Source organism: Sceloporus occidentalis, unplaced genomic scaffold, assembly GCF_023333645.1.
Source record: "Sceloporus occidentalis isolate IW3139 unplaced genomic scaffold, rSceOcc1.0.p SCAF_293, whole genome shotgun sequence".
NCBI lineage: Eukaryota > Metazoa > Chordata > Lepidosauria > Squamata > Phrynosomatidae > Sceloporus > Sceloporus occidentalis.
The window spans coordinates 217,562-229,385 of NW_028317273.1; the positions used below are offsets into that span (position 1 = coordinate 217,562).

At 46.1% G+C, this 11,824-nt stretch overlaps 1 protein-coding gene across 4 annotated transcripts in view; it reads right to left on the minus strand.

Annotated features, from left to right (window-relative positions):
- The window catches only part of LOC149275216 (disks large-associated protein 4-like), a 28,494-nt gene extending 17,216 nt beyond the window's left edge, over positions 1 to 11,278 (minus strand). The window contains exons 1-4 of one of the 4 annotated variants that reach the window (XM_089504866.1): positions 10,280 to 11,278; positions 9,287 to 9,498; positions 7,673 to 7,782; positions 6,245 to 6,532 (exon numbers count right to left, since the gene is read on the minus strand). In XM_089504866.1, coding sequence (XP_089360992.1) covers positions 6,245 to 6,527 — 283 coding nt within the window. In that variant the 5' untranslated portion in view covers positions 6,528 to 6,532; positions 7,673 to 7,782; positions 9,287 to 9,498; positions 10,280 to 11,278. Of the gene's footprint in view, positions 1 to 6,244; positions 6,533 to 7,607; positions 7,783 to 9,286; positions 9,499 to 10,279 lie in introns of all 4 variants that reach the window. The other 3 variants (XM_089504867.1, XM_089504865.1, XM_089504864.1) reach the window with 3 other exon arrangements.
- Between the last annotated feature and the right edge of the window lie 546 nt (positions 11,279 to 11,824).

Here is an 11,824-nt window from a genome sequence, read left to right on the forward strand (position 1 = left end):
GAACCTACCGGGGACATGCCATATCCGTGAGGGACTTACCAATCGGCAGGTATGATACACCAATGAACAATACACCAGATGGGCCAAATTCTTGCGCACGCACAATGTTGTGTAGCTGCATTTAATATATTAGTCACTCTTAATTTAGAGACACGCTTGTACAGCCAAATCAGTACACACAGTATGTCATGTGTGATTAGTCTGCCTAATTTTGCCAGCAACGTAACCCAGGGTTACAACAGATCTGATTCATCGGAGACAGCGCCAACCCGGGCCACATGCGCCTAGAACTACAGCGATGCCAAGGGGCTACGGGGCACACATCTCGGCCATGCAGGACAGCGGAAAGCAGACTAACCGCACGCGGCTAACGAAAGCCCTTCATGCAACGCGAGCGCATAATGTCTGGCACCAGCCCTGCCAACGTCTAGTTTTTGTTTCCATGTGGCACACATCGTTAAATCCCCCCCCCCCCCCGGAGTGTGTAGTCTGGACAGGACAAGAGCATGGACCCCGTTCACACGCCGGCGATCAGCTGCCAGCGCTGAAAGAAAGGGAGGATGCTAGCACATAAATGGTCCATTCTCTAGCAGAGCTGCTGGCATCAGCGTTTCCACCGCAGCGCACCAAGAGTTAATTGTACCAATCAATACACGCAGGCTAATGTCACTTAAGAAAAGACACCAGCCTTCCCGTGCCCTCCGCCGCTGGCATGGCTGTGCCATCTTAAATCCCCAGCACAAGAAGGGGGTTTCCGAGACACTAAATCATCAGCAAAGCCCATACATATTAATTACATATATCTATACCGTATATATATATATATACATTCCAAACCCAGCCATCAAAAAGGGACCCCCACCCAGGAGGGATCACACAAGCCATGCCATGCAAAGAGGGCACCAAAAAGGGTCCAACTCACATTGCTTCAACAGCTCTTGAAACAAAGCCAGGGTGATGGAACCAGTGAGTGGGAGAGACGGGGAGGGGCTCTAGGCTAGCAGGGGCTATATGAGGTATTTAGGAGGGCACAAAGAGGTCCCGGTGCCAAATCAGAGGTGATGGTGGGGGTTAGACGTGGATACGGAGCAGGGGATCCGCCCTACTCATTCATAGGAAATTCTGCAGAGGATTGAAAGAATAAGCTATAGATTAAACCCCATAGAATGTATAGAGTCAGCAGGCCGGAGGGGTGGTGGGCACTGCCCCTGGTACTCGGGTGGGCACAGTGGTGCTAGTGTGGCCGGGCCAGGTGACAAGAGACAAGGGGACAGACACAGACACTCACCCTCCTGCCTGCTCCCTTTGCAGCGTCTCCCCTTTAAGAGGCGGAGCAACTTTGGTTAAAGCCCAGGAGAAAAACCCCGCCCCCCCGAAAACCGTCATGCCAAGCTTGGTGGGGCGTGGCGTGCATTTACTCATTGTGATGTAGGCAGTTAAAAGGACAGAGGCGCAGAAGGGGGGGCTCTTAAAGAGACAGACACACAAAGCCAAATGTACATGATGCCAGCGATCCATAAAGGCTGCAATATATCTGCCCACTGCTACACGCTTAGAAGATCAGGCCCAATGAACCTCTGAGCATTACAGCTCACAATAATAGTACTAATGCCATACATCGACTTATCCCTATCGATGCCACAGGGTGGTATCATACATGGCACATACATGTTTTTCATACATATTTTTCATTTACCGGGCTTCTAAAGGGTTATTCTGGTCTAAAAATCCACAACAACATATAGATGTTCTGTGGGCAAAAGAGGTGTGTCCATACTCTTGGCATTAAAACAGGCGATCGGGTCACGTGTAGTTAATGCTAGAATGCCCTTTCTTCTTAACGTTTATAACTTGCAAAGTATGATTGTTAAATCGGTAAGTAAAGGAAACTGCCCACCTACCTCTGGTTTACAAGGAAAATGCCCCCTTCCTGGCACTGCCCACACCAGTCTATAAAAAGAAGGCAGTCTTGACAGCGGCAGACAGCCCACAACAAAGTGAACATGTCACCGCTACCGCCGCCAGCAGAGGCACATGCCGGATGCATTGTGAGCATGCAGACAGCACCGTGTACTACAACTCCCAGCATGCCGCGCAGGCCTTTACATAGCTTTGCACGATGGGAGCTGTAGTTTACAGCAGCTGGACCCAGCGGTTTCATAAGTCCCATCATAATACTAGATTCATGCGTTACTGAGGTTAAGATCGCTGGGGATTCCTTTTCATTAACCCTTTAATTCCCACTCAACCAATGTCACAGATTGTAAGCTCATAGGAGCAGGACCCTCTTCTCCTTTCTGTACCAGAATGTATTAACCTGGGTTAACATAACGTAAAGTATAGCCACATTCTTCCATTGTAGCCAAAAGCATAACCATGAGATGCCAAAGATGCCTTTATAACAGGTTCCAAAGTTATGGATCCAGTGGAGAAGTGTCAAGAAGCAGGACACTGGATCAATAGCCCAGGACTCACTGAGCTGGCCCAGATCTGGGACAGCTGGTAAGTATGAATTTGTCATATAACTCCAGGGCACATCCAGAAACAGGGCTGTGTGGACAGGGTTATCGCCTATTCTGTGATAAAGCGGTTGGATATTTAAATGCCAAGAACAATTCTATTTAACCAATATCCTGGACAGTACGTCTAATCTCAGGGGTAGCAGGCTGGAATTTCCAACAAGACTGGACCTATTTTGGGCTCCATCTATGGGCATTGTTAGAATGAACCAAAATGTACTAGGCAGCGCCCTTACAGAAAATCTGCCGCTGCTCTGAAACCCTATATATAACAATTCCACTCACTGTATATAGAATGCTATACTATTTGGGGAAAGGTTACACACTACACACATTTTTATCATTCGCTGTACAATTTCAGAATATAGAAAAATAGGAGGTTTTATAAGAAAGGGGGTTATGTACGGCATACATCCCAAGAGTCCCTCTTTTGGACCCAAATCCCCCTGCCCCCCTTTTCCTCCCCTGAAGCCCCCTCTTTTCTAGGAGCTCGGAATGTTTGCTGGGGATGAGAGTATCGCTGGGTTCTAAAAGTAACAATAATGTGTTTATAAACAGCAGAATATTTGTGTTTAGATTAAATTGTGTAAGAAAAATATTATTCTTTTTAGGAAACACTTTATAAACAATAGGAAGACTTACGGGGTTATATGAGCAATGGGAGGAGTTAAATCCTATATCGTGCAATAGAAGGCATTATAAGGAGGGGTTATGTGATGATTATTATTATTTATTGTTTTATATAGCGCCATCAAATTCTGTAGCGCTGTACAATGGGTAGACAGGACATAACAAGTAGTATGTAACATAACAAATCCACTTACAGAGACAACAGGTGAGGCGGATCAATGGGAGGAGTTATAGGGAGGGGTTCTATGGATCAATGGGAGGAGTTATAGAGAGGGGGTTTATATATATACAGAGGGGAGGAGGACCACCATCATGGTAGGTCCTGGGGGGGGGGATCAGCAAACACAATGTGCCATTGAAACACAGGAGTGATGGGAGTGATAAAGGCCTCTGTACGCCTATGAAGAGATTCCATTAAAAATCAGCATTTTTTTTTCATCATTTAAAAAACATTAACCCCGTTTGCTATGGATTTCTGATCAATTTCATGTTATTTTAAGTGACTCCAAACCTTTATAGTGTTAATTAAGCGTTACATGACCCTGCCACATGAAGAAGGTTTAGTAGTAGTAGCACAGCATGTGTTATGGTATGGTGTTGGAGTAAGTGTGTGTTAACGTATGGTATTACAGTGAGTGTGTGTTAGGGTATGGTGTTAGAATGCATGGGTGTGTGTTAGTGTATGGAGTCAGTGTGTGTGTTAGTGTATGGAGTCAGTGTGTGTGTTAGTGTATGGAGTCAGTGTGTGTGTTAGTGTATGGAGTCAGTGTGTGTGTTAGTGTATGGAGTCAGTGTGTGTGTTAGTGTATGGAGTCAGTGTGTGTGTGTTAGAGTGAGTTTGTCCCCCCAGCAGGCTTAGGGGGGGGTAATATACAGTTGCTTCCTTAGCATTGTCTAGGATACAGTAGCAGAGAAAATTGCTTTCTGGGCTATAAAAAGACATCGTGTCATTTTAAAGGGTCCTCACCTTTGAGTCTCTGTGAGTTATGCCGAGTAATTGCTTTAGGGTAGAGAGGAGTCAAGGTACTTTAGTACTAAACAAAATCAATCACAAGCATTGAGTGAAACGTATGCATTTAATGGGACACTCTAGTCATTATATATATACATTAATGTATATGGTAGCTGAAAGGTCCCTTTTTGAAATGTCATTATGTTCCCCCATATGCATTTTTCCGAACACATCTCCTAGCAAGTGATATACTGAATGCCAGTCAGCACTAGGGCTGGCACGGTAAACGTTGTGGGGGGTCTAAAGAGACCACCCCGTGTGCATGCACAGGAAGCGATCCCATTGGTTTCAAGCAGCCAATCAGCGGTGATAATTGTCCATGGTGGAAACAGGGAGCTGCAGCTTCTCTCTAAAGCAAGCTGGAAGCTTCTCCATTATTTACCTTTTTTAAATAATGCATATTAAAGTACCATATTTGCTTGATTATAAGATGAGGTTTTTTTCAGAAAAATACCCCTTGTCTTATATTCAAGGTCATCTTCTAATCAGACCTCAAATAGAGGTGTGACTACAAGACTAAGATCCAGATCTCCCGCAGCGCTGCAGGGGACCTGGATCCTCCTCTCTGGCAGCCTTTGCTGCTGCCAGCACTTCCTCTGGGGGCTTCTATGACGGCGCGCCGGCATCACATGACCTGCCGGTGCTCCACCATAGAAGCCCCCAGAGGAAGTGCCGGCAGCAGCAGAGGACTCCAGGATGTCTGAAGCACGCACGGGCCACAAGTAAAGGGATGCACTGGTAAGTCAGGGGGAGGGGTTCAATGGTTTTCGGGAGGCAGCGTGGCATATAGGTGTATAAGACATATCTGAGAGGCAGAGTGGCATATAAAGGGGTATAAGCCATATCTGGGGGGCAGAGTGGCATATAAGGGGGTATAAGCCATATCTGGGGGGCAGATGTGCATAACTGGGACAGAGTGGCAAATAAAAGGAAATAAAAACAAAACATGCATTTTTCTCAATCATAGTTTTTATTAAATATTAAAAATAGTTTACATGTGAATTAATATTTACTAGTAAAACTTTTTTTCCCTATAGGGTCGTCTTATATTCAGGCTTTTTCCCCCCTTAATTCATATTCAAATTTTGGGGGGGTCGTCTTATAATCAGGGTCATCTTCTAATCAAGCAAATACGGTACTCACAAAGATAGTTAAACAAATGAAAATTCAGTCTTATGCAAAGGCATCATTTTTACTCCACTGTTGACATTTGTTTATTACAAAAGTACTTTGACTCCTGTCTATTCTACTGGTTAACACAGAACCCTCCTTTTTAAGCTTTCCCAACCAAAATAGAATGCGTTATACTGAAGAGATTACAGAGCAGGGGGTCCCAGCAGCTTTTAACCATAAAACAATGGGGAACTCTGGGAGAAGCAACACCTCTCCAGGTGGACACCTGATTCCTTCGGGTAACAGGAGTAGGGTCCTGATGCCACCCACTCCCTGCCCATTTCCTCCTTAAATGGGGGTGTGGCCCTTGACATCAATGGGACCACCCACTGATGTCAGCGGGTATTCCTGGCCACGTCCTGCAAGGGGGGCTCCGGGCAGCCAGAGCCTGAAAGTTCCCAGGTATGCCATTGAGACCCATGTTGGCCTCAGGTGTCCTGGGATCAGGGTTTGGGGGGCAGTTGGGGTGGAGCGTATGAACCCACATAAGGTGGTATAGAGTTGCGTAATGTTGAGAATCGGGGTTATAGGAGTAGGAAAGGGGTTAGATGGAGAGCAGTCGGAGGTTTTAAAGGAAGGGGTTATATGGAGTGATAGGGAGAGGTTATACGGGGCAATAGCAGGTGTTAGAGGGAATGGTCATTTTAGCAATGGGAGGAGTTTAGAGGGAGGAGTTATATGAGCAATGGGAGGGGTTACATGTGAGAGGTTCTGTAGAGTAATAGAAGAAGTTCTGGGGACGGGTTATACGGAGCAGTAGGGGAGTTATAGGACACTTTCATGCGTGTGAATCAGTTTACATGCATACATATATATTTACACAGATACCCTGGTTAAAGCCTGCAGGCTCACAGCCTTGTCAGTGTCGCCGTGCCGTTTCCAGACACTTTCTTTGTTCTCGTGCACTCACCGATGTGTCTGGGGAGTGTCCGGCTGGTGATGGGGAGTGGGGGAGACATAGACTGCAGGGATGTTGTGTCATCGTCCTGGGAGCAGCCCGCCTGGATGGCACGGAGGTAGCTGTGGCTGCGTGAACGGAAGTAATTAGGCAGATGAAGGTCAAAAGCCTCAGTGTGGACTGGATTAGCATCCCCAAACACCGCTTGGCCCATTGGGTACTGGTCAATCTTCTCTTCGGACGGGTATCGCTCCCTCTGCTCCTCCGGCACCTGGCTCAGCGGGTATCGCTCCATTTCCTCTTCAGGCACCTGGCACAGCGGGTACCTCTCTCTCTGTTCCTCCACCACCTGACATAATTGATATCTTTCCCTCTGTTCCTCTGGCACCTGGCACAACGTGTACCGCTCTATCTGCTCCTCTGGAACCTGGCACAGTGGGTACCGATCCCTCTGCTCCTCTACTAACTGGCAAAGCTGGTACCGTTCCCTCTGCTCTTCTGATTCTGGGGTTTGGTACTGCAGGAGGCAGCGAGGTTCGTTATCCTAATTAAAGAGACGAAAAATCAGCAAAATAACGGAGGGACAAAAAAAATCATCCATCCTCAACAGCACAAACCTAAAATTATGAATTATGCCCCCCAGACCTACTTTATAATGCATTCTTTAGAGTGATTTCAAACAAAAGGTGGAAGCTGCAGCTCTACATCTGCAGCTTACCACTTCCTCTGTTGTCCAATGATTTGAAGACCCAAACGCTGGACTATGGGCTCCAGACTGATCCCCTTGTGTTTCAAAGCCAATCCTTGGACCCAATATAGTCATTTGTGTAATACCAGAGTCCGCCAGCAGATGTCGCCACATATTCGCTGGCGTAGACAGTGATCTTTTTATAGCCATTTGTTTGATAATTAGATTTTCTAACGCTGCTATTATCCCCCTCGCTCTCTCCCTACCCCTCCGCATTCTTTCCACGCTCACTAAATTCATTTACGACCACCTTAAACTGCTGCGATCTGCACCTTTTCAGTCTGTTGCCGACGACATCTCTAAGATGTTCTGTGATTAGTATAGATTTTGACGCGATAAACGGATAAAATAAATTGTCAGTCGTATCGTACGGCAATACTTATTTCTTTTACATCTAAACTACAGGAGTAATACGGCTATCCCAACCTACCTAACTAGGTTCATAGATACAAATAAAATGTACATTTATATTGGATATCCTGCAATGTGGTCCCACTGTAGCCTGCTTTTACACAGGTGTGTTATTGAGAGCAGGACTACTGTATACATCATACTGTATATCTTATTAATTAACACAACGCCAATTTATTTCTGCTATGTTATATGCGTAATGAGAGACTCCTCTACGTTTGAAATCAGTTTCGGGGACACTCTATGACCCCCCCAATGTGGTTAAAAAAGACCCACCTGACACAGACTGCTCTCCTCTGTCGCGCTCTCGGTCAGCTGGTTATAATCCTCCTCCCAGCTCTGGAACTTTGGAGGGGACAGAATGTCCATGGAATCCACACGGTCCAGACTCCTGGGGGGGGGGGACACACCACGATAAAGCAGAAGAAAAATGACCTTTTACTGAATGACAAACAGTGACCAAGGAAATAATTGCTGACATCTCAGCGTCCCATTTGGAAATCCCTGCTTAAATACAGGTGACCCAATTATGGAGTATCTTCACCTTCTAACAAGTTCTTAAGTTTCATAATGACCATTATTACAACCGATTGGTTGCCAAAATGATCAACAGAATCTTTGAGAAAATGTTATTTATTTTTTTATTAAAAGTACGTTCTTAACCCCATTGCCGGTTGTGAGAGAACCGCCGGAGGAGACGGCATCTCATTGACAAGATAAGAGTTAGGGTCCAGAATCCAGAGATAAAACATTCGTCACGCGAGATTACTTTTGTGTGCACATAACCATATTTTGCTCACCAGGGGGAGCTGAATAATATTTAAAATTTACATTTTTAGAGTTAGCCGTATATTTTCGGAAGTGCGGAAAATGTATAATTAAAATTCTAAGACAATGCAATGAAAACCACCCTCAACTAATGCAAGATTACAAGAGAACCCCCAAATAAACTGAACTACCCCCACAAACGCATGGATTAAGACGATACAGGTTTATAAATAAATTAATTCAAGAAATCTAGTTGATGAAATGATAAAGTCTTACCAAAGAAAATGCGGACCTGGTTGGTTCTTTGTGTATTTTATAAAAATACTTCCCATTATAGAAGGTTTTTTTAATTTATTTTATTTTTTTAAAGGGGATATTGTGCTGTTTTCAATCTGCTAGACAAACACCCCCCGACCCCCTATCATACTACAAAGTTTAAAGCTTCCTGGGAACAGTTTGGGAAGACCCACCATGACTGTCCCCCAGCGCACAAAGCAATGTTCATAAAGACATGGTTGGATGAGTTTGGGGTGGAAGAACTTGACCGGCCCGCACAGAGCCCTGACCTCAACCCCATCAAACACCTTTGGAATGAATTGGAACGGAGATTGAGAGCCGGGCGTCTCGTCCAACATCAGTGTCTGACCTCACAAACGCTCTACTGGATGAACGGGCAACAATTCCCACAGAAACTCCCCAAAGTCTTGTGGAAATCCTTCCCAGAAGAGCGGAAGCCGTTATAGCCGCAAAGGGGGACCAACTACATGTTAATGTCTACAGGCAAACCACCCAAGTGGCCAGTCCCTAAAACGGCTCGTATGTTTTATTTTGTGTGTCAGTGTATTTGATAACAGAGGTAAAGGGAGTGGGGAAATCTATTGCGGTTATTAAAATCTGTTTCATTTTAAGATGGCCTCTAGCAAATGGGTAACTGCTAACACTGATACATCTCACATCCAACCTGGTGCCATAGAGAGAATGAGTCACTGACTGTCTAACAAAGTGGCCACAGGGGGGCGATCAAGGCTCACAAACAAGTTCTAACTGGAAGTACATTAGTCCATTCTGACATAGAATACTCTTTTGTCCCCCCTCCTTTTTATTATTATTATTTGCCTTTCTTGTACCTCTGCGTGGTGCTCTGCTCGCTCAGTGACTGCTGCGTGGCCTTGAGGTAGCTCTGCCTCCTAGCTGCAGTTTTTGGGGACGGTTGGGGGCTCCCCTCCGAGTCTTCGCTGTCCGCATCCCCCATTGCTTTGATGTAGCTGCCACTGCGCATTCGCCGGCATGGGATGTCATCGTCTTTACATGGGGCTACATTCCATTCCCCGCTTGGGACCTGAAACCAACACAACATTCACGTATCAGCGACGGAACACGGAGATAATCCCACCAGGGGTTGGGACAGGGATTGGAAATCAAATAACACAGAACAGTCAAAACAATAAACATCCCCTCAAGACATTTCCTCGTCTTATCTTCTTTCTCTCAGGACCCTTTCTCATCTCAGTTCCAAGACACACTTCCTATCCAGTATAGTCTTCCTTTTCCGTTGTCCTCAATTTCACCTCTATAAGGATCTACAGTAGATCTTGACTTGAGGGCCATTAACTGCTGGCGTTTCCCAATTTGAAGACTTTGGCAGTAACATCTGTACTTTTTGGTTTTGTTTTAGCAACATATTGTGTTTATATGAATTTAGAATGAGGTTATTTCTCTTTGGGTTGGGTACTCCTTTAAAGGGCAATATATGCATCTCCTTATGGTAGGTCTGGATTCTCTATAAATTCTATTTTCTCTTTTTCTATTTTCAGATCCACTGTTTTAGGAGGAACGTTTAAGGTGAAGGGGTCCACTTCTGCCTTATTGTCATAAGTTTTTTTAGAGAATGAAGAGCACCAGTGGTTTTTAATGCCTGGAGCATCTGTGATCTAGTGAGAGCTTTGTATGCAATGGACCTCCACTGGCCATCATGCGCCAATGGCCTTCTCCAATGCCTCTTTCCATTCACCTTTTATCGAATCTTACAGGTAAGCCAATCCCTTCCTTTCTCATTTTAACCTATTTTTGTATCTACGCTACACCACCAGAGCCTGTCTCCTTTCACTTGAGTCACTCACCTGTAAATACTGGTAGCTGAGGTCCTGGTGACATGACTTTGACTTGAGCAGAGCCTTGTCGATGGTGGCAGATGCCTTCTGACACACTTCTCGCGCATGGCTGAGGGTCAAGGTGGACCAAGATCCTCTTTTTAGTGAGGACGTTGAGTTGGCGGGGACCACTTCATGGGGTGTTGGCAAAGGGGACAGAGTAAGGGATGGTGGTTGGAAGGGCGTGAATTTGAGGTCATTATTGCTTTTGGAGGCCTTCAACATGCTCTCACTGATAGTGTTGTACCCACTCAAGAAGTGTCGAGTCGAATGCTCTGGACGCCTTCCCAAAGTCATCATACCCGCCGGATTGCGATAGCCCCCTGTATCACTGTCCAAATTATCATCTGAACTCCACCAACCAGATACCGCACTTCCCCGTTGCTGTCCCTTGCCATCCCCTTTGCCACGTTCTTTACTCTTGCTCCGCCTTGTCCCCTTACCATCCTCAGATGCCCCCTTCTTGCCATTTACACTGGCTCTACCGCCACCTTCAAGAGAAGGAGACTTGGCAAAAAGTTTCTGCACAGAGTGAACCAAGTGCCGAATGCGCCCGGGGCTCTCGCTGCGGTCTTTGCCCTCCGGTGCCCCTCGCTGGAACTGTAGGGTGCTAAATCCATCTCTGTGGATGGGCAGCTGTTTTTCGAACTGGTCCAGCAGGCTGGCCGGAAGCCGGTTGATCTTTGCTGGGGGAGCGTGCGGTGTGGGGTAGGGTGGACTCTCCTCGGGGGGCTCATAGTGCGAATTGAAGTGTATACGAGGGAAAGTGCTGCTGTTGGAGAGTTGGTTGTTAAGGGGGTACAGGCAGTCAGGGTGGAGGGAGTTCTCAGGGTACCTAGGCTCCGGTGGATAGGACTCAGTGGAGCTAATAAGATAAGGAGTACGTTCCTGTTGTGCAAAGAGCGGGTCTGGGTGCGAGTCCAAGTTCCCGGAGAGGTGCCGGCCGCGCGAGTCCCCCAGACCCTTCATTGCAGTCGGCACCCGAAGAGCATCTCGTCACAGCCTTTCTGAAACCCTGCAATGAAGGCAGGTGTTAGCCTTTATGCCAAGGACGAGGAAGGGCACGCAGTTATTAGATGTATCAGATAAAAGCGCTGTCCCTTTAAACATATACTTAACTATATAGCAATGTCCTACGACACTTTGAACGTAAGTACATGAAACAAAGACCGACTGAGTCGTTACGTCCGGTTAAACGGGCAGACTAGATGGGGCCGGATGGGCCTGATCTGCCGTCACGTTCTATATTTCTATATTTAATAAAAACGACAGGATTTCCCCTTTAAGAGCATCCCTGGAGGTATCATTTACTCTCGCTGTCCTTGACACTCATCCTCCCATTGATTTCTCGTACACCCATCTTGGGATTAGGGATGAAAAAACATTATTAGAATTTACAGTCTCCCCCTCTTTGCCCCCACTCCTTCTGCATGTCATATAACGAGGAGAGCGGACCCCAGACGGAGCAGATCATGCACACAATTCACAATATTAATCTCCGTTTAACCCTTTTTC